The following is a 27,222-nucleotide window of genomic DNA, read 5'->3' on the forward strand; positions in this document are numbered from 1 at the left end:
CCGCACAGCTAGGCTGAGGCTCAGCTCTTCTGAAGATGATTTGGGTTCTTTAACCTGAAGTCTCTGAGAACCATTGACTTGGCTACTGTGCACTTAGTAAAAGGTGGTGTATCAGCCCAAACTAGGAGAGACACTCACTCACACCCCAAATAATTCCAGAGTTAGTAAAAGGTGGTGTATCAGCCCAAACTAGGAGAGACACTCATTCATGCCCCAAATAATTCCGGATGTATAATATGAGTAATACTCACCACTGCCATGTCTTTGATGAATGTGAAAAGGCCAGCATTACCAAAACGCTAAACTGCTTCCAGGTTTGTTTTTGTTTTTGTTTTTTGAGACGGAGTCTAGCTCTGTTGCCCCAGCTGGAGTGCAGTGGCGCAATCTCGGCTCACTGCAACCTCCACCTTTCGGGTTCTAGTGATTCTCCTGCCTCAGCCTCCCAAGTGACTGGGATTACAGGTGCCGCCGCCACGCACAGCTAACTTTTTGTATTTTAGTAGAGACAGGGTTTTGCTGTGTTGCCCAGGCTGTTCTCGATCTCCTGACCTCGTGATCCACCTGCCTCAGCCTCCCAAAGTGCTGGAATTACAGGCGTGAGCCACCGCGCCCAGCCCCGGGTTGTTTTTTTTTTTTTTTTTGAGACGGAGTCTCGCTCTGTCACCCGGGCTGGAGTGCAGTGGCCGGATCTCAGCTCACTGCAAGCTCTGCCTCCCGGGTTTGTGCCATTCTGCTACCTCAGCCTCCCGAGTAGCTGGGACTACAGGTGCCCACCACCTCGCCCAGCTAGTTTTTTTTGTATTTTTTAGTAGAGACGGGGTTTCATGGTGTTAGCCAGGATGGTCTCGATCTCCTGACCTTGTGATCCGCCCGTCTCGGCCTCCCAAAGTGCTGGGATTACAGGCTTGAGCCACCGCGCCCGGCCCCAGGTTTGTTTTTTAAGCCAGATCTGCGTATAAAGTCTCCATCAGCAACACCCAAAATGGCCAAATATGAACGACATGGCCAGTCGTGTTCTGTAGTCACTAGAGAGGGACCCACGGGAAGAGCCAGGACAGTTTCTGTCTCTCAAAGCCATACTTGTTCTGGTGTAGAAAAATGGAAACATGATAGATACTGAGATTTATGATGACTTCAATGAAGCATCACTTGAAGAGGTGAGGTGAGGGCGAGCCCCACGGGCGACAGATGGAGCCGCAGAGCAGGATTCCAGACTCTCGTCAGTGGGAAAACAAGTCAAGCAGAAGGATCACCTGGTCTCCTGACGGTCAAGTCAAAAGTGCTTCTTGAGTAAAATCATAAATGGACAAGCAGAGAAAATGTTGAGGATTTGCTGAAACTGGGTTAGGGTTCAAGGGATTTGTTTTTGTGTTCTTTCTCCTTTGTATGTTTGACAACGTCTGTGATTAAAAACAGCCGCAAGATACAAGGCAGAAAAACACTTTGGCTGTACTAGTGTGTATCCTGTGTTTGTCAGTTTTGTGAAAACAGATGGAGTGGTTCAGAAGGTGGTGTGAGGAGGGCGGACAGTGTGTGGGGTGTGTGGGTGTGTGAGGTGTGTGAGGTNGGCATGTGGGGTTGGGACTGGTGTGAGGAGGGCGGACAGTGTGTGGGCTGGGACTGTGGTGTGAGGAGGGCAGACTGTGGGGTGTGTGGGGGTGTGGGGTGTGTGGGTGTGGGTGTGGGTGTGTGGGGTGTGTGGGGTTGGGACTGGTGTGAGGAGGGCGGACAGTGTGTGGGCTGGGACTGTGGTGCTCTCAGCTCTCACCCGAGGTTTCCTTTTGGCTACAGTGAATGGATCTCCTGCGACCATCACCATAGAGACCTGTGAGGACCCTGGGGACTGGACTGCGGCCATCGGAGGTACGAGGTTCCTCCTTGTGGGCTGCTCACAAGCTCTGGCGGGGTGGTGGGGTCTCTGCCCACCTCAGGCCACACAGGGGCTCCAGGAATCCAGGTGGGACCAGTGGGGTCTTTGTGGAGAAAGGTCTGGCTCCAGCAGCGTTATCTTGGGTGCTCTGAGGCTGAGCTCTGTGGCTGACCTGCTAGATTTCAGCACTGTGGATGTGTCTGGGCAGTGCAAGCCCAGCTCAGTGCCAGGCACTGCCGGCTCTGGCATGGTGTCCTCGTGGCTGTGGTGGTGTCCTCGTGGCTGTGGTGGCTGCCCCGTGTAGCAGCGCTTTCCCTGCCCACTGAACCCACTCTTTCCCTCACAGATGACACATTTACCTTCTGGCGGGGGCTGAAGGACGCCGGCCTGCTGGACGAGGTCATCCAGGAGTTCCACCAGGAGCTGATGGAGACCATGAGAGGCCTGCAGCAGCGGGTCCAGGACCCTCCCCTGCAGCTTCGAGGTGAGGAGCTGCATCTTCCCTCTTGCCGGCTCCTCAGCCCAGGAGTGTCTGCAGGAGGTGAGGCCACTGGCCCTCCTGCCCCAGGCCCTTCTGTGCTGCTGGGTTGGAGGCTGAATCTAGGCTTGGGACCCTCGCTGTGCTGAGGCTGAACCTGGTGGGAGGATCGCCTTGGTGCATCTCAGTCTTCTCCCTCTGAACCGGACTCCTGGCTGGCCGGGTTCCTGAGGAGCAGCCCCAGAGTGGTGTCCGGCTGTCTAGGAAGGGCCCGGGTTCCCACCAAGTGTCCGCGTTACCGTTGTTGTTCCGGCTGTCTAGGAAGGGCCTGGGTTCCCACCGAGTGTCTGCGTTACCGTTGTTGTTCCGGCTGTCTAGGAAGGGCCCGGGTTCCCACCGAGTGTCCGCGTTGCCCTTTCAGATGCTGTGCTCCTCAACAACATTGTGCAGAACTTCGGCATGCTAGACCTGGTGAAGAAGGTGCTGGCCAGCCACAAGTGCCAGATGGACCGCTCGCGGGAGCAGTATGCCCGGGACCTGGCAGGTACGCCGAGACCGCCCCGGCCCCCGGGCGGCAGGCTGAGGACCTGGGAGCCCACGGGTTCACCCCCTGGCTGTGCGTCCACATGCATTCCCTGGAGTCATAGCCACCACGGGGAGCTTCTGAGGAGGGTCTGAGACAGGCCCTGGGTCAGCGCGGGAGGGTCTGAGACAGGCCCTGGGTCAGCGCGGGAGGGTCTGAGACAGGCCCTGGGTCAGTGTGGGAGGGTCTGAGACAGGCCCTGGGTCAGTGCGGGAGAGTTTGAGACAGTATTGCCACACTTGCACACAGGCCCTGGGTCAGTGCAGGGGGTTCTGAGACAGTCCCTGGGTCAGCGCGGGAGGGTCTGAGATGGCATTGCCACATTTGCACACGGGCCCTGGGTCAGTGCAGACCCTGGGTCAGCACAGGCTTGTATCTACCCCGAGGGCCATCTTGGGCCCCGTCTCCCACAGACCTCACCTTTGGTGAGTGGCCACGTGGTCATCTGGGTTTGTGGCATCAAGTGAGCAGACCTGGGTTGCCACTGACCCAGGAGCCACCCAGATGGTGTGGCGTGTCTGCCCCCGTCCCCTGCACGCTGCCGTCCATGCCCCCGTCCTCTGTGTGATGCCGTCTGCCCCTCCCTGCAGCCCTGGAGCAGCAGTGTGATGAGCATCGCCGCCGAGCCAAGGAGCTGAAGCACAAGTCCCAGCACCTCAGCAACGTGCTCATGACGCTGACTCCGGTCTCCCTGCCACCGCCTGTGAAGCGGCCCCGGCTTGCACGTGCCACATCAGGACCGGCCGCCATGGCCTCGCAGGTGCTCACCCAGTCTGCCCAGCTGGCGCTCGGCCCGGGCGTGCCCGTCCCCCAGCTGACCAGCGTGCCCCTTGGTAAAGTGGTGTCCACCCTGCCCTCCACCGTCCTGGGCAAGGGTTCCCTTCAGGCACCCCCTGCCAGCTCCCCAGCCTCCCCACTGCTTGGGGGCTACACAGTCTTGGCCTCCTCCGGCTCCACCTACCCCAGCACAGTGGAGATCCACCCGGACGCGTCCAGCCTCACGGTCCTGAGCACAGCCGCCGTGCAGGACGGTAGCACGGTGTTCAAGGTGGTCAGCCCGCTGCAGCTGCTCACCTTGCCTGGCCTGGGCCCCACCCTGCAGAACGTGGCCCAGGCCTCGCCTGGCGCCAGCACAATTGTGACAGTGCCCACAGGGGCTGCCCCCGGGCCCGAGGAGCACACGGCCACCATTGAGGTGGCTGCCGTGGCAGAGGACCACGAGCGGAAGTAGCCGACGGGAGGGCGAGGCCCCTGGGACGGACAGGGCTGGCTGCCTCTCAGCTGCGGCAGCAGGGAACGGGCAGAGGCCGCAGGGCTGGCTCGGGCAGGTGGGTCACGTGGGCTGCAGAACCAAAGAGAGGAATCGCCAAAACAAATCACGAGAAGAGAGAAGGGGACAGAACAGCGAGAGCAACCTGGAAATCGGTCTTCAGGTCCCACGTTTCCCCCCCTTTTTTCTTGGGAAATATATTTTTCCATCTGTTGCTTATTAATACTGTTTACACATTGGGCCTTGATCAGGAGCCAGGTGGGCGGGGGCGGGGGGGAGCCTGGGTACAGCCGAGGCAGAGGAAGCAGAGGCAGGGTGCCGAGCACGACCCTGCAGGTGCCGGACGCGGTGCAGCGGGTGGCGAGGTCCCGGTGTCTGCACCCAGCCAGGTCCCTGGGGATGCTACTAACACATGACTTGGGAGCTGAGCCCAAGTGTGAACCCTATGGATCCTATGGATTTGGTTTCTTCCCACAGTTTTCTGTAGGTTTAGTGTGGCTGGCACCCCGTTCTCCTCCTGTGTGGGAACGTGCACCCGGAGCTTGGGGTGCAGATCCCGGTGGGTGCCCTCCTCCCCCACCCCCAGCCGGTGCTCAGGTGGCCCAGGGGCCGCACAGATGAGGCGTGGTCCAGGCATTGTTGCACATGTACTGAGGGTGTTTTTAAGTGAATTGCTTAGTAGGCTTCTAGGAAGAGTCGGATTTATAGCATTTTCAACCAAAATAATGCTGAGTGCCTAGGCTTCCCGAGTTAGCTCTGGGGGTGGCCCCTGAGCCCCTGTGAGTGCACCTGACCGGGTGCGGAGGTCCTGGGCAGCCTCTGCCTGAGCTGGCCCCTCCCAGGGATCTGAGATCCGTGAGGTGTGTCCTGAGGGCTTCAGTCCTGGGGCAGGGGCATAAACAGAACCAGTTGCTATGGAGGTGGAGGATTCACGTGGGGGCCCTTCGGCTTGGGCTGCTTGGCCACAGAACAGCCCCCGGCCCCCATGCAGCCCCTGGGCTGGCCCTCGGTGGTCTCTGTCCAAGGGAGAGCCTCTGGGTGTTTAGGAGGCTGCCCGGGTGGGCTGGTCAGGGCAGCTGCCAAAGGTGGAGCCCAGAGCCTGTCTGGAAGGGCTGTCCATGACTGTCCCCAGACCTGGCCTTGGACTCAAGGAAGACCAGGCTGAGGCCCCTCCAGGCCAGGGCCCTGGGGCAGACATCTCAGGGAGCAGCCAGCCCAGGGCTCCTGCCGTCTCCAGCAGGGCATGTCCCAGGAGGACCCTGAGGGCCAGAGGCCCCTGGATGCTCCTCCTGATTCTGTCGGCAGCTGAAGGCCCGTCTGAGGCCCCGCAATGCGAGGGTCCCGTGTCCCACTTCACTGCTCCGAAGGAAACTGGCTGGCTGTCCGTCCAGCGAGCGGCCCAGACCCCACCTCTGTGCCGTTGTCACCAGGGCCCTGTCCTGGCTGCCCCCACCCATGTCAAGCTACTGAAGCTGTGTCTTGTTTGTTTTCTCTGTTACGTTTTTGTTTGCTGTTTGCTGTTGTCACAGTCAGCTGGTTTCGGCGTGATGTTGACCTTTTGATGTACATACTCCGTTTTAAACTCATTTCCACTCCAGTTGAGTTCTGCAGCGTGCAGCGGTATGACCTTACGGGGTTCAGGAGGGCCCCGTAGCCCCCACCCCACCAGCTCAGAACCTGTCGCTAATACAGCTGCCTGGGACCCTGGGACCCGCAACCTTCCAGCTGCTTCCCTTTGTCAAAGTCACGAGTGGGTCTGCCTTGGCAGCCCTCGCTGAACAGAACTTCCAGTGGGTTGTGGGTTCATTTCTTTTCTTTTTAAGAACAAGGTTGGGACCTTTTCTGCTCCTGCCCTTCAGCTATTGAGGCATTGGGAGAGGAAGTTAATTTCAGAGCCATACAAAAATAAGCCACAACCAGCTTCAGAATTAATTCCCAATCCCCCATTCCAGCAGGGCTGGGAGCCCATTCCCAGTGCTTCCCAAGGCCCTCGGGGACGTCTGCCGCCAACCCAGCTGCTTCTGGCAGGGGTTCCAAGCCCCAGCATGGGGAAGGGCCCTGGAGAAGCCCCCATCCTCACGGGAACCACACTGCGGTGGGCCGGGGAGGTCGTCAGCACTGCCCCCGGCTCCTCCAGGTCCTGCTGGCTCCTCCGGGGCAGGGTTCCCTCGACCTCCCAGTTCTGCACCTTGGGGCCAGCCAGTACTCAGAGAGGAAGACCTTCTCAACCACATACAGAACACAGGTTTTCATGGCTGCCTTTGGTTTGGTTTTCTGAGAAGATAGGATTGGATTGGATTGGATTTTGCAGAGGGCGAGAACTTCTCTGTGCCTGCTCAGAGGCGCCCTGGGGAAGGGCCGTGTTTGAGTTTTGCTTTGTATGTTGTTTTGCAAGTATCTGCCTGGTACTTTGATTTAAAATAAAAACAATTTTCATAGTTTGAGTGTCTATCTCTTGGAATGAAGTGTGGAGAGAAATCAAGTCTATAAACATGCCCAATGCAAACAGCGCCGGCTGCCACCCCCGCCCCGGGCCACTCACACCACTCACTACTCACCTGCCAAGTAGCCTGGGGGCTTCAGGACCCTTCCAGGGTGTCCCGAGGTCAAAGCTGATTTCATCACAGCAGGTGCTCTGTGCCCTTCTCCTCTTCCCAGCACCCGTCGGAGTTGTCAACAGGCCTGTTGGGAGGATCATGGCTGTTTTAGTCATTAGTGCTACTGCAACCAAATACCACAGGCTGGGGGGCTTGCAAGCAACAGAGATTCATTTCTGCAGTTCTGCACGCTGGCAAGTCCGAGATCAAGAGCATCAGCCAATTCGGTGCCTGGTGAGGGTTTTGAGGGTGTCCTGCAAGTTGCTGGAGGACGATAGTAAGAACAGCCTTGGCGTCGGAGGCACCACACCCACGGGCAAGGAGAGGTCACAGCGGCACAGGGGCCTGCACCCACCAGTCGGGAGCTCAACAGACTCACCCCCAGGGGAGCACTTGCTCCCCTCTCCCAGGGCTCAGTCCCAGAGCCGCCTTGTCACCGATGCTGTTCCCCTCCCTGCTGCCATTGTCCACCCAGGGCCATAGGAACCTGCACACCAGCCACAGGCCGGCCTCCCAGACTCATGGCCAAGCAAGAGGCAGACACAGAAGTCCACACTGTGTGGTTCCACTTAGGAAAGTTGGACGCTTCCCTCAAGGCAGAATGGCGTCGAAAGCCGGGTCACTGGGTGCCATCTGGGGTGGTGGCTGGAGGGGCACAGGGCGCTGGTTGCAAGAGTCCACTCTGAAACCTTCCCCTCTGCCATGGCTGCTCTCCCACGCCTGTGCCCTGCTGCAGCCCAGAGCTGACAAATGCACAGGCATGTCCTTCCAGCACACATTGGCACGGGACCACCCTCCCCACAGGCCATCTGCCAGCTCCTCAGATTCCATGCGTACGAGACAGAGCTCCTGCTCCATATTCCCTCCCATGCTCAGTCCCCATCACACCCCATGGGGGAGGGGAGCACCAACACCTGCCCACTGGCTCAGCCCACCTTCCTGCAACCTCACATCCACGATGCATTCCCTTCTTGTGAGGCCAGGCCCCCTCCATCTCTCTCGGGTCGATAGACCTACCTGACTCCCACCTCTGGCCCTTCCTACCCTCCTGCTGCCCATTCTCTGCGCTGTGACCCTTCCCGTTTGCTCACACGGCCCAATCACCCCCATCATCCCCTCTGGCCCTGAAGGGAGCTATACCCCTCAGTATCCCACCATGATACCTCCTGCTCCTGATACTTCATGGGGTTTCAGAGGCCACAAGATGCAGACCTACAAGGGGTCATGTCTTGTACCCACTGAGTGTCCCTGGTGGCCGACTGCAGCACTGGCCACTCCTCAGCTGAGGACACAGGAGTGGGGAATGGGCTGTGGCCTGTCCAGCCCTGTCCAGCCCAGGGCACTCCAGAGGGCAGAGTCCCCACAGAGGGTGGAGTGCTTTGTGACATGCCACTGTGTGGATGGGCCACAGTGTACCGTTCAGCTACTGAGGGACATCTTGGTTGATTCCCAAGTTTTGGCAATTTTGAGTAAAGCTGCTGTTAAAAACCCTCATGTAAGTTTTTGTGTGGACATAAGCGTTTAACTGGTTTGGGTAAATACCAAGGGGCGAAACTGCTAGATTGTGTGGTAAGAACGTATTTAGTTTTGTAAGAACTGCTAGGTTGTGTGCTAAGAACGTATTTAGTTTTGTAAGAACTGCTAGATTGTGTGGTAAGAACGTATTTAGTTTTGTAAGAACTGCTAGTTGTGTGTTAAGAATGTATTTAGTTTTGTAAGAACTGCTAGGTTGTGTGCTAAGAATGTATTTAGTTTTGTAAGAACTGCTAGGTTGTGCTAAGAATGTATTTAGTTTTGTAAGAAACTACTAAAGTGTCTTCTGCCAGTGGAGGCACCACCTCACACTCCCGCCAGCAATGAATGAGAGTTCCTGTTGCTCCACGTCCTCACCAGCATTTGGCAACGTCAGTGTTTTGGGTTTGGGACATTCTTTTTTTTTTTTTTTTTTTGAGACGGAGTCTGGCTCTGTGGCCCGGGCTGGAGTGCAGTGGCCGGATCTCAGATCACTGCAAGCTCCGCCTCCCGGGTTTACGCCATTCTCCTGCCTCAGCCTCCCGAGTAGCTGGGACTACAGGCGCCCGCCACCTCGCCCGGCTAGTGTTTTGTATTTTTTAGTAGAGACGGGGTTTCACCGTGTTAGCCAGGATGGTCTCGATCTCCTGACCTCGTGATCCGCCCGTCTCGGCCTCCCAAAGTGCTGGGATTACAGGCTTGAGCCACCGCGCCCGGCCTGGGACATTCTTTATTTTTATTTTTATTTTTTCAAGATGGAGTCTCACTCTGTCACCTAGGCTGGAATGCAGTGGCAGCATTTCGGCTCACTGCAACCTCCGACGCCCGGGTTTAAGTGATTCTCCTGCCTCATCCTCCCGAGTAGCTGAGATTACAGGTGTGCGCCACCATGCCTGACTAATTTTTGTACTTTTAGTAGAGATGGGGTTTCGCCATGTTGGCCAAACTGGTCTCGAACTTCTGACCTCAGGTGATCCCCCTGCCTCGGCCTCCCAAAGTGCTGGGATTACAGGTGTAAGCCACTGCGCCTGGCCGAGAGCCAATCTTCCATCCCACCCCAGACTCCTGAGTATGACTCTATTTCTGGACTCTCTGTTCTGCCCTGGACCTGCGCATCCACACCGGGTTCAGTGACTTTGCAGTGTGGTGTGTGTTTAGTAAGTCGTGCCAGCACCTGCTGTGACTCCTTTTTAGTCATCATCCTGGTTTGGGCATCAGGACACGCTTGTAATCCTGGCACTCAAGGAGGCCAAGGTGGGTGGTTTGCTTGAGCCCAGGAGTTCAACAGCAGCCTGGGCAGCATTGAGAAACCCCATCTCTGAAAAACAGAAAAAACTCCAAAATAGCTAACTGTGGTGGTGTGCACCTGTAGTCCCAACTGCTCAGGAGGCTGAGGTGGGAAGACTGCTTGAGTCAGAGGTCGAGGCTGCAGTGAACTGTGATGGCATCACTGCACTCACGCCCGGGCGATGGACCGAGACCCGGTCTCAAAAAAAAAAAAAACCAAAGTCCTGCCCAGCGTTGCTTGGTGATGTAATAATGCTTTTCCAAATGAACGTGAAAGTCAGCGTGTCCACCGTGAGACTGCAGGTTAATTTAGGAAGAACTCACATCTTTGTGTGATGTGAAAAGCTTCCCCATCCAGGAACACGGCGTTCCGCACAAGTTCTCGCAGTTGTGTGCACGCGGAGCCCGCTCGGCCCCTGGGGCTGCTGTCGTCGGCGGTCCCGCCCTCTCCGAGGAGCTCGAACGTGATTGGTCCGCGGAGAGGCTCCCTGGTGGTTGGCGGTCCCGCCCTCTCCGAGGAGCTCGAACGTGATTGGTCCGCGGAGAGGCTCCCTGGTGGTTGACGGCGCACCCAGCCGACCTCCCGAGGTAGCTGTGAGCCCCCAGCCCGGCCCTCCCCACGAGGTGCTGGCCTTGCATGGCAGCCTTGCTTCCTTGTTTCAGGGGCAGCATAACTGTCCGTTACTGCTGCAGAACAGATCGCCCCAAAGCTCAGTGGCTTAAAACAACGTAGATGTTTATTTTATGTATTTATTTGTTTTGAGACGGAGTCTTGCTCTGTCACCCAGGCTGGAGTGCGGTGGCACAATGTCGGCTCACTGCAACCTCCACCTCCTTGGTTCAAGCAATTCTCCTGCCTCAGCCTCCTGAGTAGCTGGGATTACAGCTGCCCGCCCCCGCCCCTGGCTAATTGGATGTTTATTTTAAACAACATAGACATCTAGCAGCTGGGTGTGGTCTAGGTGGGAGGGTTAGGCCTCAGGGTCTCCCTGAGATGGCAGTAAGGCTGGGGCTGGGACTCGAGCTGCAGGTGGGCTGGAGGCCTCAGCTCTTCCATGGGGCCTCCCCACAGGGCTGACCCAGAGCCAGTCCAGAGAGCAAAGCGCCAGGCGTGCTGACTCTGGGACCCGGCGGCCACTTGGCCATTCCTGCCATATCCTGGTTAGTGACAGAAGGGACTCGGGGTCGGAGCAACACCAGGGCCACAGGCAGGTCCTGCCGGTCAGAGGACCCAGGCTTCCAGGTCAGCTGAGCCTGGATTTCTCCAGGGCTGATGGAGTCACCAGGCCCTCCTGCCGTCCAGGGCCGGGAAGGGTCTCACCCCCTCCGCCTGGCACACCATTGGGGCGTCTCTGGTGTGTAAAGGGGCTGGACGGGGCGTGGGGCCCTGGAGGGGTGCGGGAAAGGAGTCTCCACCCCCAGCCATCCCCGCCTCCGACGGCACTGGTCCTTTAGGGAGGGGCGCCCTTAGCTCGCTGGCGCTTCCCCGAGGTTCCCTCGCAGTGGGGGCCGAGCTGTCGCTGGAGGCGGGGCAGGGCGGGGCGGGGCGGGGGGCGGTGAGGTAATTTCCGCGATCGGCGTCAGTGCCCGGGGCAGAATCGAAACTGAGAGCTCCTGGGCAGGCTCGGCAGGGCAGGCAGCTCCAGGAGGGTGAGCGCAGGCATCCTAGGGCAGAGGGGCGCGGGCAGGGGGGCCCAGGGGCAGCTCCAGGAGGGTGAGCGCAGGGGTCCCAGGGCGGGGGGGGGGGGGCACGGGGGTCCAGGGGCAGCTGCAGGAGGGTGAGCACAGGGGTCCCAGGGCGGAGGGGCGAAGGCACGGGGGTCCAGGGGCAGCTCCAGGAGGGTGAGCACAGGGGTCCCAGGGCGGAGGGGCGGGGGCACAGGGGCCCAGGGGCGGCTCCAGGAGGGTGAGCGCAGGGGTCCCAGGGCGGGGGCGCGGGGGTACGGGGGTCCAGGGGCAGCTCCAGGAGGGTGAGCACGGGGTCCCAGGGTGGCGGGGCCGGGGGCGCAGGGGTCCGGGAGGGCGAGTGCAGCCGGGGGTGCGGGGTCCCAGGAGCCGCAGACCCAGCCCGGGACAGTGCAGCCCGCCCGGGACCGCCGTGCTCCACAGCAAGCCCCAGCCCTGTGGTCTGTGCACCCACTGGGAGCGCAGGATTTTGGGGTCCCAGCTCCTGTCCTTTTTGGACGGCAGACTCGGATGTTTTCTCAGAGGGGTCCCCGGGGAGTGCTGGGTTCTCATACTCAAGTCTGCCTCCAGTCTGTTGCTTTTAAACTTCCTCTTCTTGTTGCATCTCAGCTGCAGTGGGGACCGGGGACCCATCTCTTCCTGACACCCTGAGCTCTGGTGAGCACTGCACCCTCCTCTCCCTGAGGCCCCTCCCCAGGTGTAGATGTCGGGACCTCTTTTCCTGGGGCCACTGGTCACTTAACAGAAAAGGAGGTTCTGTGTCCTTAGAAGAGTCAGGAGCCTGAGGCCCTGGGGTGCACAGGACCCCCGGCTGGGGCAGAGGGGTGCGACCTCCTGGGGGCGGCACTGTGCCAAGGGCTCTGCCCCCTCCAGGGCTCCACAAGCAGCCACCTTGGCTCCTTCTAGGCGGGGCCTGAGACCCTTCAGGAGGGAGGGTCTGGCTGTGTCCGGGTCAGTGAGCCCCGACTCCCTGACAGGACACAGCTGCTGCCAAGGCCTCAGCCTCAGGGTGGGCAGAGTCCCAGCTCCTTGCTTGGTGGAGGGGCCATGCTTCTCAGCTGGGCGTGGAGCAGATGTCCCCCAGCCTCAGTCTCAGTCTCACCTGCTCCTTCTGTCGCAGGCTTCGAACCGTGGCCAACAGTCCTAGTGGACCACGTGGACCCGTGAGCTCAGGAGCCTCGGACGCTGTCCCGGAGAGCCAAGCTGGTGTTCGAGGTGGCGCCTCCAGGGTCCAGCCTGCTGCCCAACAGCCCCGCGGCCACCAGGGGGCCGTCCCTGGCCCGGCTGTGTGCCCTGGTGGACCTGTGTCTGGGCTGCTCCCGCTGCACCCAGCGGCTCAATGAAAGCACCTACGTCCTCCGCAGGGTGGAGCATGACTGCTCCCACGAGATCCTGCTGGCCCGCTTCAAGCAGGCCACCAAAAGCAAGGTCTGGCGCATGGTGGGCTGCCGGCCCACCTTCCCAAGGCCCTTGTGCTACCAAGTCTGTCGCTACTATAGCCCTGGGCTTGGCTGCCGGCGCCACCGAAACCGGTGCACCTTTGCCCGCAGTCGCGAGGAAGCCCTGGTCTGGACCTTTGAGCGTCAGCACAACCTCCAGCGCCTGTGGCTGAAGGCAGAGGTGCAGGGCGGTGGGGCCCAGGGAGGGGCAGGCCGGGCGGCTGATGCCATCCTCACAGAGTTTGGCGGCCGCTTCGAGCTGCTCTGCTCCCTCTGCTTCAGGCGCTGCCCCCCACGTGTCTGTCGCATGGACCCCCAGGGGCAGTGCCCTGAGCACGGAGCCTGCCCCTCCCTCCTGGCCCATGTGAGCGCTGAGGGCCGCCGCAAGCAACAGTTTGTGACGGTGAGGCCACAGCCCCGGGCTGGCCAGCCTCCCGCCTACTGCAGGTTTGTGGGGCGCGGGCAGCCATGCTGGCGTGGGGAGTCCCGCTGCCAGTTCGCACACAGCGCCGTGGAGATGGCTGTGTGGGAGGCCGAGCAGCTGGGTGGTCTCCAGCGGGGGGACCTGCTCACACCCCCTGCCCCTGATGGCGACGGGCGCACGGTCCCCCTCGGCCAGCCCCCTGGGGCCCAGCTGTACTGCCCGGCCTGCTTGGTCACCTGCCACTCTCAGGAGGCCTTCGAGAACCACTGCGCATCCTCGGAACACGCACAGATGGTGGCCTTCGACCAGGCTGTGCCCTGGGAGCACCGTTCCCCACCCCCGGGACTCTCCAAGTTCGAGCTCTGCCCAAAGTAAGGATACCCGGGGCAGGAGCTTGGGGTGGGGCATGAGCCCACTGTAGAGAGAGCCAGAGGCTCCCAGGTTCAGTGGACGGTGGCCTCCCTGCCACCTGCTGGGGGCTGAAACCACGGTGGCCTCTGAGGACCTGGATAAGGGAGGCTCATGTTTGGGAACTGCTTGAGCCAGGCCTTGTCCCGGGAGCACAGGAGTGGGTGGGACGAATAAAGCCCCTGCTCCCTGCAGAGGCCAGCATTGGGCTGAGGGGGTCCCGGCCTTTGAACTCAGCACGGTGGCTGTGCCTCCGTGTAGCCCTGCCGACCTCCCTGTCCCCCAGGCCTGACCTCTGTGAGTATGGCGACGCCTGCACCAAGGCGCACTCAGCACAGGAGCTGCAGGAGTGGATCCAGCGCAGGCGGGCTGTGGAGCTGCGGGGGCAGGCGGCCTGGCAGGATGGGCTGGTGCCCTACCAGGAGCGGCTGCTGGCCGAGTACCAGCGCATCAGCAGTGAGGTCCTTGTGGTAAGTGGGCCCTGGCAGTGGGTGGGGTGGGGTCCAGGCCTCCTGCTGAAGGCTAGACTTCCACACAGCTGACAGAGACCCTTGATGGAGTGCGTGTCACCTGCAACCAGCCCCTGATGTATCAGGCCCAGGAGAGGAAGACCCAGTACAGCTGGACGTTTGCCGTCCACTCTGAGGTGAGCAGAGAGCAGCTTCGACTGGGCGGAGGGAGCCCTGGGGAAGTGGTGACCTCAGCCTGGGCAGATGTCAAGAGTCTAGGTCATGGAGCTAATACCAAGGCACCACCACTTAGCGCCTGCGTGACCTGCGGCAGGTCCCTTAGCCTCTCTGCCTCAGTCTCCTCACCTACAGACAGGGGGCCCGGGAGAGTCCTGCCCTGGTAGGGTTACTCTGTAGAGTAGACGGGTTAAAACAAGGATTTGGCCAGGTGCCGAGGCTCATGCCTGTAATCCCAGTACTTTAAGAGGCCAAGGCAGGTGGATCACTTGAGGTCGGGAGTTTGAGACCAGCCTGGCCAATATGGCGAAACTCCGTCTCTACTAAAAATCCAAAAAAAAAAAAAAAAGAAAAAAAAATTATCCTGGTATTTGGATTATCTACTAAAATTCCAAAAAATAAAAATAAAATAAAATAAACCCATCATGGTGGTGGGTTCCTATAATCCCAGCTACTCAGGAGACTGAGGCAGGAGAATCACTTGAACCCGGGAGGCGGAGGTTGTAGTGAGTTGAGATCATGCCTTTGCACTCCAGCCTGGCGACAAGAGCGAAACTCCGTCTCAAAAACAAAACAAAAACAAGGATTCACCAGGGTCTGGCACCTGGAGAGTGGGTGGTGAGGCCTCAAGCTGCCCACATTGCCCCACGGAACATCCACAGGGGCCCCAGGAAGGTTCAGCAACCCCCATTTAGCACAGGAGGAAACTGAGGTTGACAGAGGCCGGGTGACCTGCTTGCGTTCCATCCAGGAAGTGGCAGGGCCGGGACCTGAACCCTGCACTTGGGCTACACTGGCCAGGCTGCATCTCGGGAGGGTCGAGGGGAGTCCTGGGCCCTCCTCACTGTCCGGCCTCCTCTCCAGGAACCCCTGCTACATGTGGCCCTGCTGAAGCAGGAGCCTGGAGCCAACTTCTCCCTGGTGGCTCCCGGCCTCCCGTCGGGCCGGCTCTACGCACGGGGTGAGCGCTTCCGTTTGCCCAGCTCCACTGCCGACTTCCAGGTCGGAGTGAGTGTGCAGGCTGCCTCCTTTGGCACCTTTGAGCAATGGGTGGTCTTCGACTTTGGCCGCCGGCCGGTGCTGCTGCGGAAGCTGGGGCTGCAGCTGGGCCAGGGGCGTCACCCAGAACCCTGCAGCAGTCTGGCGCTCGGCCACCCTGAGGAGATGGAGCGCTGGCACACTGGCAACCGCCACGTGGTGCCTGCCGTGGAGCGGACGGCCGAGCAGACAGCCCTGATGGCCAAGTACAAGGACCCTGCCCTGGCCCTAGAGTTCAACCGCAGCGGCCTGGCCTCGGGCCCCATCTCACCAACAAACTATCGGCAGAGGATGCACCAGTTTCTCTATGAGGAGGAGACAGCTCAGCAGCAGCTGGTGGCCAAGTGAGCTGGGGGGCAACGGGAGCGGCTGAGGGTAGCGGGAGCAGTTGGGGCAACGGGAGCTGCTGAGGGTAGCGGGAGCAGCTGGGGCAACGGGAGCGGCTGGGGCAACAGGAGCGGATGGGGGCGTGGACTTGGCAGTGGGGCTGGCAGCTGTGGCCCCATGACCCGACCCAGGCCATCCTGCCAGGCTGACCCTGCGGGGCCCGGTGTTCCTGAAGACGGCATTGCAGACGCCAGCGCTGAACATGCTCTTCGCGCCTCCGGGAGCACTGTACGCAGAGGTCCCCGTCCCCCCGTCCCTGATGCCAGACACAGACCAGGGCTTCCTGCTGGGCCGGGCGGTCAGCACAGCCCTGGTGGCCCCCGTCCCCGCACCCAACAATGCAGTGTTCGAGGTGCGGCTGGAGAAGCGGGCCAGCTCGGAGCAGGTGCTGTGGCTGCTGCTTCCCGCCCGCTGCTGCTTGGCCCTGGGGCTGCAGCCTGAGGCCCGCCTGGTCCTGGAGGTGCAGTTCCAGATTGACCCGATGACCTTCCGCCTCTGGCACCAGGCAGTGGACACGCTGCCTGAGGAGCAGCTGGTGGTGCCTGACTTGCCCACCTGTGCCCTGCCCAGACCTTGGTCTGTCCCACCCTTGCGGCGTGGCAACCGCAAGCAGGAGCTGGCCGTGGCGCTCATCGCGGGCTGGGGCCCTGGGGATGGGAAGCGTGTCCCCCCACTGCTCATCTATGGCCCCTTTGGCACCGGCAAGACCTACACGCTGGCCATGGCCTCCCTCGAGGTCATCCGGAGGCCTCAAGCCAAGGTGCTCATCTGCACACACACCAACAGGTAAGCCCGAGCCTGGCCTGCCCCCCCTCACCTGACGCCCAGCCCAAGCCGACACTGGGCAGGCAGTCAGCCCCTAAGCATGCTGCAGTCCTCTGATTCTGCAGGGACCTTCCCTGTAGCCGACCAGCCTTGGACTTTGGCTTTATCAGACCCAGCTCAGGGCACGCAGGGTGGCCAAGTCTGCTGTCAGGTGAGGAGCTGGGTGCCTCTGCCGGGGCCCTGGCCCAAAGAGAGAGTCACGGGGAAGGCTGCAGCATGGTCCACCCAGCAGTTCCTGGAGATGAATCTTGTTTTTGGTTTTTATAGAAACACAGATTTTTGTCCTAACCACAAAGTTCCCCTTTGGTTTATGTGGTTTCCTCGGGTCCCTGCCACCACCAGCTGCCCAGACCGGGGCCTCCCCATCCCTGCACAGTGGGGAGTGGGAGGAAGAGCCTGGGACAGTGGCCATACGTCCCGGGCTGATTTCTGGATTAGGGGTTCTGGGGGCCTGGGAGGCAGGTGTCTGCAGTGTCAGAGGGGCTGCTGGGCTCGCCCAGGTGTTACCCAAAGCCCTCCGTGGCCTCTTGCCCCTCGGACTCCTGAGAGTCCACACCAGCATTTGCTGCTCACCTCTGACAGCCAGACAAGGGCTGTGCTCAGGGGCAGCTCGGCTGGGCACACAGTAGGTGCTTTAGCGGACAGCACTGAGGCCCCCAGCAAGAAGCCCATGAACTCCTCCCCCTCACACAGCGCTGCCGACATCTACATCCGGGAGTATTTCCACAGCCACGTCAGCGGCGGCCACCCCGAGGCCACTCCGCTCCGTGTGATGTACACGGACCGGCCACCGAGCCACACGGACCCGGTCACGCTGCAATACTGTTGCCTGACCGACGACCACCAGGCTTTCCGCCCGCCCACGTGGGCAGAGCTGGCACGGCACCGGGTGGTGGTCACCACCACCTCCCAGGCCCGCGAGCTCAGGGTGCCAGTCGGCTTCTTCTCCCACATTCTCATCGACGAGGCGGCCCAGATGCTGGAGTGTGAGGCCCTCACCCCGCTGGCCTACGCCTCGCGCAGCACCCGCCTCGTGCTGGCAGGCGACCACATGCAGGTCACGCCCCGGCTCTTCAGTGTTGCCAGGGCCCGGGCGGCCGAGCACACGCTGCTGCACCGCCTCTTCCTGTACTACCAGCAGGAGACGCACGAGGTGGCACGGCAGAGCCGCCTGGTCTTCCATGAGAACTACCGCTGCACGGAAGCCATCGTCAGCTTCGTCTCCCGGCACTTCTACGTGGCCAAGGGCAACCCCATCCACGCCAGGGGCAAGGTTCCGCCCCACCCCCGGCACTACCCACTCATGTTCTGCCACGTGGCGGGCAGCCCAGACCGGGACATATCCATGACGTCCTGGCTGAATCTGGCTGAGATTGCCCAGGCCGTCGAGAAGGTGCAGGAGGCCTACAACACCTGGCCCAGCTGCTGGGGTGTCCGTGAGCAGAGGCACATCTGCGTCGTGTCCCACGGTGCTCAGGTGAGCCCAGCCAGCCCCCGACGGCACCCCTGCTGCGAGAGGGGAGGCTGCCGGCTGACGGACGAGCCCGCTGCCTCAGTGACACCATCCGTAAGAGGGGCTGCAGTATTTGCCTCCCAGGGCTGATGTGGGGCTCGGCGCCCGAGGTGTCTGGAGCTTGGTGGGGGTGCCGTTTCCTGGTCGGGGGTGGCGGAATCCTCACTGCGTCTGGCGCTCATCCCCGGCCCTGCTGCGTCTTCAGGTCAGTGCGCTGAGGCAGGAGCTGAGGAGGCGGGACCTAGGCCAGGTGTCTGTGGGCAGTTTTGAGATCCTGCCAGGTGGGTGACCAGCGGGGCCGAGTGCTGCCAGCTGCCCCAGGATGCCCCGGGTGGCTCGGCCCACTCCTCAGCCTGGCATCGGCGGGCGTGGGGTCGGTCCCACCGTCCGGCGTGCCCAGCCTGACCGCGTGCCCTCTGCAGGGCGGCAGTTCCGGGTGGTGGTGCTCAGCGCGGTGCACACCTGCCAGAGCCTGCTCAGCCCCGGGGCACCGGCCCCCGAGTTCTTCACCGACGCCCGCGTGCTCAACACCGTCCTGACCCGCGCCCAGTCCCAGCTGGTGGTGGTGGGGGACGCCGTGGCCCTCTGCTCCTTCGGGGCCTGTGGCAAGCTCTGGGAGAGCTTCATCCGCGAGTGCGTGGAACGGCACAGCGTCTGCCCCGAGGGCCTGTCCATGGAGCAGGTTGAGCAGGGCGTGGCGCAGAGACGGCGCTGGCCCCCCCGAGGCACACGAGCTGGGGCAGCGGGGAACTGGGAGGCTGCCCCGGAGCCAGTAGGGGACCCGGCCGAGGAACCAGCGACTGTGGTGACGGCCACAGTGAAGGCAGAGCCGGGAGATGAGGCTCTGAGCCCAGCCTCCGGTGACATCACGGCAACCCCAGCGCAGACGGAGGCTGCGGCAGCGCCAGCAGGAGACGCAGTGAAGGAGGACGTGGCGCCCGGGGCCTGGGCGGTGGGAGCGGCCGCTGCAGCAGGTGTGGAGTCCACGGAGCCCGAGGATGCTGAGGCTGACTTCTGGCCGTGGGACGGGGAGCTCAACGCTGACGACGCCATCCTGCGGGAGCTGCTGGATGAGAGCCGGAAGGTGATGGTGACCGTCGGGGAGGACGGGCTGCTGGACACCGTCGCCAGGCCAGAGTCCCCGCGGCAGGCCCGGCTGTACGAGAACCTGCCCCCGGCTGCACTGCGGAGGCTGCTGCGTGCGGAGCCAGAGCGGTACCGTCACTGCACCTTCGTGCAGGAGACCTTTGAGCGGGCGTCCGCCATCCCGCTGGACGACGCCTCCTCGGGCCCCATCCAGGTCAGGGGCCGCCTGGACTGCGGGATGGCCTTCACCGGGGATGAGGTGCTGGTGCAGCTCCTTTCGGGAGACAGGGCCCCCGAGGGGCGGCTTCGGGGCCGCGTGCTGGGCGTGCTGAAGAGGCGGCGGCAGGAGCTGGCGTTTGTGTGCCGCATGGACAGGTGGGACCCGCGCATCATGGTCCCCATCAATGGCTCCGTGACCAAGATCTTTGTGGCCGAGCTGAAGGACCCATCGCGGGTCCCCGTCTACGGCCTCCGGAAGGGCCGGCTGCAGCGTGTGGGACTTGAGAGGCTCACGGCGGAGGCGCGGCACAGCCGGCTCTTCTGGGTCCACATTGTCCTGTGGCGGCCGGGCTTCTACTACCCGCTGGGCATCGTCCGGGAGGTGCTGCCTGAGGCCAGCACCTGGGAGCAGGGCCTCCGCATCCTTGGCCTGGAGTACAGCTTGAGGGTGCCCCCGTCGGACTTGGCTGCCATCACCAAGGCACTGCAGAAATACCAGTCAGAGCTTGGCCGGGTTGCCTGCCGCCGAGAGGACTGCCGCGCCTTCCTGACCTTCACTGTGGACCCCCAGGGCGCCTGCAACCTCGATGATGCCCTCAGTGTCCGAGACCTGGGTCCCCGGTGCGAGGTGGCTGTGCACATCACTGATGTTGCCAGCTTCGTGCCCAGGGACGGGGTGCTGGACGTGGAGGCCCGAAGGCAGGGTGCTGCGTTCTATGCCCCTGGCAGGGAACCAGTGCCCATGCTGCCTGCCAGCCTCTGCCAGGACATCCTCAGCCTCCTGCCAGGCCGGGACCGCCTGGCCATCTCCCTGTTCCTCACCATGGAGAAAGCCAGTGGCCAGCTGAAGAGCCTGCACTTTGCACCCTCCGTGGTCCGCTCTGACCGCCAGCTGTCCTACGAGGAGGCAGAGCAGGTGATCAGGCAGCACCCGGGTGCCGGCCGTGAGCTGCCAGCCCACCTGGACTCTGTGGACGCCTGCGTCGTGGCCGCGTGCTACTTCTCTCGGCTGCTGCGCCGGCACCGCCTGCAGTCCGACTGCTTCTACGAGCAGCCAGACGAGGACAGCACCCTGGGCTTCCGCGCGGCCCACATCATGGTAAAGGAGTACATGATTCAGTTTAACAGGCTCGTGGCAGAGTTCCTTGTGGGCAGCGAACGCACGCGGACGGTCACGCCTCTGCGGTGGCAGCCAGCACCCCACAGCCAGCAGCTCAAGGCCCTGTGTGAGAAGCATGGGGAGCGGGTGCCCCTGTCACTGCACCTCAGCCACCACCTGCGTGGCGGTGGGGGCAGCGCCCCCGACACACAGCTGCACCTCCTGGCCTCCCTCTGGAAGCAAATCCAGTTTGCCGCCCGCACTCAGGACTACGAGCAGATGGTGGATTTAGTCACCACGGACGACATGCACCCATTCCTGGCTCCTGCAGGCCGCGACCTCCGCAAGGCCTTGGAGCGCTCGGCGTTCGGCCGCTGCACCTGGGGCCACCAGCAGCAGGGTGGTCACTACTCGCTGCAGGTGGAATGGTACACATGGGCCACCTCACCCATCCGCAGGTACCTGGACGTGGTGTTGCAGCGGCAGATCCTGCTGGCACTGGGCCATGGGGGCTCCGCCTACTCTGCCAGGGACATTGATGGGCTCTGCCAGGGCTTCAGCCTCCAGCATGCACTTGCCCAGAGCTATCAGCGGCGGGCGCAGAGCCTGCACCTGGCCGTGCAGCTCAAGGCTCAGCCTCTGGACAAGCTGGGCTTCGTGGTGGATGTGGAGGCAGGCTCCCGCTGCTTCCGGCTGCAATTCCCCAGCAACCGGGAGACGCTGCCCGACCCCTGCCCCGTCCCTTACAGCTCCCTGCAGCTGGCCGAGCACCCCCGCGCCCTGGCAGGCCGGCCGGGCATGCAGCTCCTGTGGCGGCGCCGTGTCTACTCAGTGCAGGGATCCGGCCCGCCCTTGCCACTGCCTGGCACTGTGCTGGACCCACACACCTGGGCCGTGGAGACGGCTCTGTGGAAGCAGCTGCTGGCGCTGGTGGAGCTGCAGCGCTGGCCGGAGGCAGCTGCTCTCATCCAGGAGAAGGGTGAGGCGTCCCCACGGCGGGGGCTGGTGCAGGTGCAGCGGAGCCGCTGTGGCCATTTCCTGGAGGTGGCCCAGGAGCTGGGCAGTGGGGACACCCTGCAGGTGCAGCTCGGCGCCAGCCTGCAGCACGGCTTCCTGGTACCGAGCCCTCAGCTCTGGACCGTGGCACCCGGCTTCAGCCTCTGCCTGGAGCACGTGGAGCGGCCCGGAGACTGCTTCCTGGGCCACGTGTATCAGGCCCCGCGGGACCACTATCGCGACGTGGATGAGTACACCTGTGTGTGGGAGCCATTCTGCGCTCTGGAGTCGGCCACTGGTGCAGTTGCCGAGAATGACGCTGTCACACTTCAGCACCTGAGTGTTTCCTGGGATGTGTCACGGATGCCGCAGGGGCAGCTGCAGGGCGCCTTCCGCCTGGAGGCCGCCTTCCTCGAGGAGAACTGTGTCGACATCAACCTCAGTTGCTGCTACCTCTGCATCCGGCTCGAGGGGCTGCCGGCTCCCACGGCCAGCCCACGCCCCGGGCCCAGCAGCCTTGGCCCTGGCCTGAGTGTCGACCCCGGCACATACACCTGGGTGGCCCACGGGCAGACGGAGGACTGTGACCAGGAGAGCCGGGCAGACCGGCAGGAGGCTCCCAGACAGGTGCACCTCTTCATCCACCACATGGGCATGGAGAAGGTTCCGGAAGAGGTGCTAAGGCCGGGCACCCTGTTCACCGTTGAGCTGCTGCCCAAGCAGCTTCCTGATCTGTGAGTGGCTTCCACCAACGGAGGCTGGGCTGGGGGACCACCCCTGGCTCCTCCCTTCTGGGAGGGGGGTACCTCGTGGGGCAGCAGTCCCTTTCCTGGGAGTCCTGTTGGTTTTCCAGTGTCTGCCTTCACCCCCAGCCGCAAGGAGGAAGCCGTGCGTGGGCTAGAGGAGGCGTCCCCACTGGTCACCAGCATCGCACTGGGCCGGCCTGTCCCGCAGCCCCTCTGCAGAGGTAGGTCTGCCCCACCCCTCCAGCTTCCCCTGACCCCCAACCCCACCCTGCGTGAGTGCTTAGGGAGGCCGCCCGGCTCTCAGTGATCCCCAGCAGGTTCCTGGAGCGGCAGACCTATGACATCCCCGGAGGCCGCCACAAGCTGAACCCCAGCCAGAACAGGGCGGTCAGGGAGGCTCTGGAGAAGCCTCTCACAGTCATCCAGGGCCCGCCAGGTAGGGCCCACGCAGGTGGAGCTGCGGGCTGCCTTGGGCCACAGGGACCCCGGGGGTGGGCTACAATCTCCTGTTCTCCGGCTGCAGGTACAGGGAAGACGATCGTGGGCCTCCACATCATATTCTGGTTTCATAAATCAAACCAGGAGCAGGTGCAGCCCGGAGGCTCCCCCCATGGGGAGACGCAGCTGGGGGGTCCCTGCATCTTGTACTGCGGCCCCTCCAACAAGTCGGTGGATGTCCTGGCAGGTGTGCCGGGGTCGGCGGTGGGGGTCTCTGGGGTGCTGGCACGTGGGGCTAGACTAACGTCCCCCCACTGCCCTCAGAACTGCTCCTGAGAAGGACGGAGCTGAAGCCCCTCCGGGTGTACGGCGAACAGGCCGAGGCCAGCGAGTTCCCAGTGCCGCGCCTGGGCAGCAGGAAGCTGCTCAGGAGGAACCCCCGGGAGGGGAGGCCGAACCAGAGCCTCAGGTGTGCCCGCTGTCTTTGGGGCTTGGGCCGGGTAGGACCGAGCTGTCCCGCCAGCCCTGTGTAGGTGGGTCTCACTGAACTCTGCCCCTGGGATGGGCCTGCGTGGACAGGGCTCACTGTGTTCTGCCCGCCAGGAGCATCACCCTGCACCATCGGATCCGGCAGGCCCCCAACCCGTACTCGTCGGAAATCAAGGCCTTTGACACCCGGCTGCAGAGCGGGGAGCTTTTCTCCAGGGAGGACCTGGTCTTGTAAGTGGCAGGGGCCCGGGGGTGGAGCTGCCTGCAGCGTGGGGGCCCTGGGGTGACAGGCAGTGTCCCTGTCAGGTACAAGAAGGTCTTGTGGGAGGCTCGGAAGTTCGAGCTGGACCGGCACGAGGTCATCCTCTGCACCTGCTCCTGTGCAGCCTCCGCCAGCCTCAAAACCCTGGATGTGAGGCAGATCCTTGTTGATGAGGCAGGCATGGCCACAGAACCTGAAACCCTCATCCCCCTGGTGCGGTTCCCACAGGCCGAGAAGGTTGGTGGGGCGGGGTGTGTGGGTAGCACGGGCAGGCGTCCCTGGCACAGTCTCACACCTGAGGCACCCTGTGTGTGCAGACGTGGGCGTTGTGTGGGGCTGGGGTCCTTCTGGGTCTAGCAGTGTCAGGGCCAGGCCTGCCTGTTCCTCTAGGTGGTTCTTCTTGGAGACCACAAGCAGCTGCGGCCTGTGGTCAAGAACGAGTGGCTGCAAAACCTGGGTCTGGACCGGTCTCTGTTCGAGCGGTACCACGAGGACGCACACATGCTGGACACTCAGTACCGCATGGTGAGCCCGCCCCGCTCAGCCCCCAGCCCACCTGCAGCCCCTGGGGGGCCACAGCCCCAGGTGGCAGCTCCGGCACCTCTGACCAGTGCACATCCTTGCCTGCAGCACGAGGGCATCTGTGCCTTCCCCTCAATGGCATTCTACAAGAGCAGGCTGAAGACGTGGCAGGGCCTGAAGAGGCCGCCCAGTGTCCTGGGCCACGCTGGCAAGGAGAGCTGCCCTGTCATCTTTGGCCACGTGCAGGGCCACGAGCGGAGCCTGCTGGTGTCCACGGATGAAGGGAATGAGAACTCCAAGGCCAACCTGGAGGAGGTGGCTGAGGTGGTGAGTGTCTGGTGCCTGGAGGTCAGGGAGGGCCTCCTGGAGGGCAGGAGAGGCACCAGGGTCCGCTCCACCTGCCCCCTCGGCCCCTCAGGTCCGTATCACCAAGCAGCTGACCCTGGGGAGGACCATAGAGCCCCAGGACGTCGCCGTCCTCACGCCCTACAACGCGCAGGCCTCTGAGATCAGCAAGGCCCTTCGGCGAGAGGGCATCACTGGGGTGGCCGTGTCCTCCATCACCAAGAGCCAGGGTGAGGCTGGGGGCTCATGGGTGGGGCCGGGAGGGTGGGCGAAGTGGCTGCAGGGCCTCACCTTCCATCTCGCAGGGAGCGAGTGGCGCTATGTGCTGGTGAGCACCGTCCGCACCTGTGCCAAGAGCGACCTGGACCAGCGGCCCACCAAGAGCTGGCTCAAGAAGTTTCTGGGCTTCGTTGTGGACCCCAACCAAGTGAACGTGGCTGTCACGCGGGCCCAGGAGGGGCTCTGCCTGATCGGTGAGGGCAGGGCTGGGCTCTTCCTGGTGGGAACACAGGTGGGGCCAGGGCTGGGCCAGAGAGCCGCCCGAATCCGCCTGACTCCTGCCTGACCCTGACTCCTCCCACCTGGCCCTGACCCCTCCCGCCTGACCCTGACCCCTCCCGCCTGACCCTGACTGACTCCCGCCTGACCCTGACTGACTCCCACCTGACTCCGCCTGACTCCCATCTGACCCTGACCCCTCCCGCCTGACCCTGACCCCTCCCGCCTGACCCTGACCCCTCCCACTGGACTCTGACTCCTCCCACCTGACCCTGACTGACTCCCTCCTGACCCTGCCTCCTCCCGCCTGACCCTGATCCCTCCCGCCTGACCCTGATCCCTCCCGCCTGACCCTGCCTCCTCCCGCCTGACCCTGATCCCTCCCGCCTGACCCTGACCCCTCCCGCCTGACCCTGACCTCTCTCACCTGACCCTGAGTGACTCCCGCCTGACCCTGATCCCTCCCACCTGACCCTGACCTCTCTCACCTGACCCTGACTCCCGCCTGACCCTGCCTCCTCCCGCCTGACCCTGCCTCCTCCCGCCTGACCGTGACCCCTCCCGCCTGACCCTGACCCCTCCCGCCTGACCCTGACCTCTCTCACCTGACCCTGACTGACTCCCGCCTGACCCTGATCCCTCCCACCTGACCCTGACTTCTCTCACCTGACCCTGACTGACTCCCGCCTGACTTCCACCCTCATAGGAGACCACCTTCTCCTGCGCTGCTGCCCCCTCTGGCGTAGCCTCCTGGACTTCTGTGAGGCTCAGCAGAGCCTCGTGCCTGCCGGCCAGGTGCGCATCTGCAGGAGGCCAACTATGCCTTCCTGAAGAGCCCTCCCCACCCGCAAGCTGCCAGGACTGGGAGTGCAAGTCCAGGGCCCTCCAACCTCCCCATCGCCCTCCACCATCAGCCTGCCTGGGCCAGCCTGCCTCCTGGCCTCGGGCTCTCCCTGGGGCGGGAAGTGGGCAGACTTGGAGGAGGAGGAACGGCGAGGGCCGGTCCCCACACCCCTGCTTCTCCTGGGCATCTGGGGACAAAGACACCTCTCAGGGTGGCCAAAAGGGGCTTCTTTGGGACCAGCGCACGGTAGTTCTGCTGTCCCTGGGAAGTCTCAGAACCAGGAAGGAAACCCTATGGAGGCTGCCCTTTGACCTTTCGATGCCACCTGTGATCACTCTGCATGGCGTCTGTGGAGTTCAGGTTTATTCTGTATTTAAATGAACTCAAAGCCAGCATCCTGCCGGGCGTGGTAGCTCATGCCCGTAATCCAGCACTTTGGGAAGCCAAGGCGGGGGGATAACCTGAGGTCAGGAGTTCGAGACCAGCCTGGCCAACATGGTGAAACCCTGTCTCCACTAAAAATACAAAATTAGCTGGGCGTGGTGGCGTGCACCTGTAATCCCAGCTACTTGGGAGGCTGAGGCATGAGAATCGCTTGAATCCAGGAGGCAGAGGTTGCAGCGAGCTCTGATCGCACCACTGCCCTCCAGCCTGGGTGACAAAGCGAGACCCTGTCTCAAAAAAAAAAAAAAAAAAAAAAAACCAGCATCTGTTACTGGAACAGAGACCTCAGCGTAAGCTCAGGACAAGGAGGCCCCCTGGCAGAGGGGCCTTTTTCCCACCACCACCACCTGTGTCCTTCAGGGGCTGCTGACGGCAGCCCAAAGCCAGGGCCACCCCGCCCCACCCTGCCCTCTGAAATGTGAAAAGCCTGCAGTCTTCCCGCGGGCTGCGCGGTGGGCTCGGGGGGGGCCGGGGCGATGCTTCCACCCTGGACTCCGCGTTCCGGGACAGCCTGCTCAGCTGCATCTGTTTCTCGAGCGCTGCCGCCTCAGGGCAGCTCTGCCCCTCCTGCTGCCTCCAGTCCTGAGGGAGGGGCTTGCCCCACCTTCTACATTCCGATTTTTATATCATTGAATTATGTGATTAGATATTAATTTAATGATAAAACCACTCTGAAAGCTCTTCTCACTCCTGGGTGTTTTGAGGTCGGCTGGGGGGCAAAAGTGGATGGCTACTGTGCTGGGGACGCGGCCGTGGAGGCTGTCGAGGGCCCACTGCAGAGCGCTGGGCGCAGGGTGTGGGGAGGGCGGTTTTGGGACGCGGCCGTGGAGGCCGTCGAGGGCCCACTGCAGAGTGCTGGGTGCAGGGGCGTGGGGAGGGCGGCGACCCCCCCTGCAGGGCTGGTGGCTTGGGCTGCCTGTGTCAGGAGGGGAGGGCCGGTGCCTGGTGTGGTGAGGACAGGCCACAGCTCCGGAGCTGCTCTGGTGTCACCAGACTGGCCAAGTCCAAAGTCCCTGAGGCCACCAGCCCTGACTGTCCTGTTGGTCCCACTTTTGAAGCTGCCCCCCAGGACCCCCTGGCCGCTGTGAGCTGGGGTCCCTCCGCTCCTGGCCCATTCGTGGCTGCATCCACAGGGGCTCCCGTGGTCTCCCAGAGCCAGCTCGGGGGTCAGATGGTCGTGGGGGCTATGGTCACTGTGGGAAAAGAGGTTCTGGGCGTCCGTGGAGGGAGG

The 27,222-nt window shown here is 62.5% G+C and overlaps 2 protein-coding genes across 2 annotated transcripts in view; both read left to right on the forward strand.

The window, feature by feature from the left end:
• The window catches only part of GMEB2 (glucocorticoid modulatory element binding protein 2), a 31,849-nt gene extending 25,207 nt beyond the window's left edge, over nucleotides 1-6,642 (forward strand). Inside the window, exons 7-10 of the mRNA XM_025400496.1 lie at nucleotides 1,792-1,863; nucleotides 2,217-2,354; nucleotides 2,770-2,892; nucleotides 3,522-6,642. Of these exons, the coding sequence (XP_025256281.1) occupies nucleotides 1,792-1,863; nucleotides 2,217-2,354; nucleotides 2,770-2,892; nucleotides 3,522-4,162 (974 nt within the window). The 3' untranslated portion in view covers nucleotides 4,163-6,642. The remainder of the gene's footprint in view (nucleotides 1-1,791; nucleotides 1,864-2,216; nucleotides 2,355-2,769; nucleotides 2,893-3,521) is intronic.
• Nucleotides 6,643-11,190: 4,548 nt separating this feature from the next.
• Nucleotides 11,191-26,678, forward strand: HELZ2 (helicase with zinc finger 2). The gene is made up of 20 exons (XM_025400365.1): nucleotides 11,191-11,247; nucleotides 12,404-13,517; nucleotides 13,841-14,024; nucleotides 14,093-14,200; nucleotides 15,105-15,622; nucleotides 15,810-16,451; nucleotides 17,184-17,967; nucleotides 18,209-18,284; nucleotides 18,426-22,137; nucleotides 22,276-22,370; nucleotides 22,454-22,585; nucleotides 22,673-22,834; nucleotides 22,912-23,056; nucleotides 23,191-23,307; nucleotides 23,383-23,575; nucleotides 23,729-23,863; nucleotides 23,969-24,187; nucleotides 24,279-24,435; nucleotides 24,511-24,678; nucleotides 25,410-26,678. The coding sequence occupies exons 2-20, from the start codon at nucleotides 12,721-12,723 to the stop codon at nucleotides 25,532-25,534; spliced, it is 8,469 nt and encodes a 2,822-aa protein (XP_025256150.1). The 5' UTR covers nucleotides 11,191-11,247; nucleotides 12,404-12,720; the 3' UTR covers nucleotides 25,535-26,678.
• The last annotated feature ends 544 nt before the right edge of the window (nucleotides 26,679-27,222 follow it).

Source organism: Theropithecus gelada, chromosome 10 (assembly GCF_003255815.1).
Source record: "Theropithecus gelada isolate Dixy chromosome 10, Tgel_1.0, whole genome shotgun sequence".
In the NCBI taxonomy this organism is placed as follows: Eukaryota; Metazoa; Chordata; class Mammalia; order Primates; family Cercopithecidae; genus Theropithecus; species Theropithecus gelada.

What these genes read in the sequence shown, in the direction of transcription:
- HELZ2 (XM_025400365.1), top strand. Translation starts at nt 12,721, where the DNA reads ATGGTGGGCTGCCGGCCCACCTTCCCAAGGCCCTTGTGCTACCAAGTC. An exon ending in AGTCATCCAGGGCCCGCCAG is followed by an intron (nt 22,586 to 22,672) that starts GTAGGGCCCACG and finishes CTCCGGCTGCAG; the next exon opens with GTACAGGGAAGACGATCGTG. An exon ending in GTCGGTGGATGTCCTGGCAG is followed by an intron (nt 22,835 to 22,911) that starts GTGTGCCGGGGT and finishes CACTGCCCTCAG; the next exon opens with AACTGCTCCTGAGAAGGACG.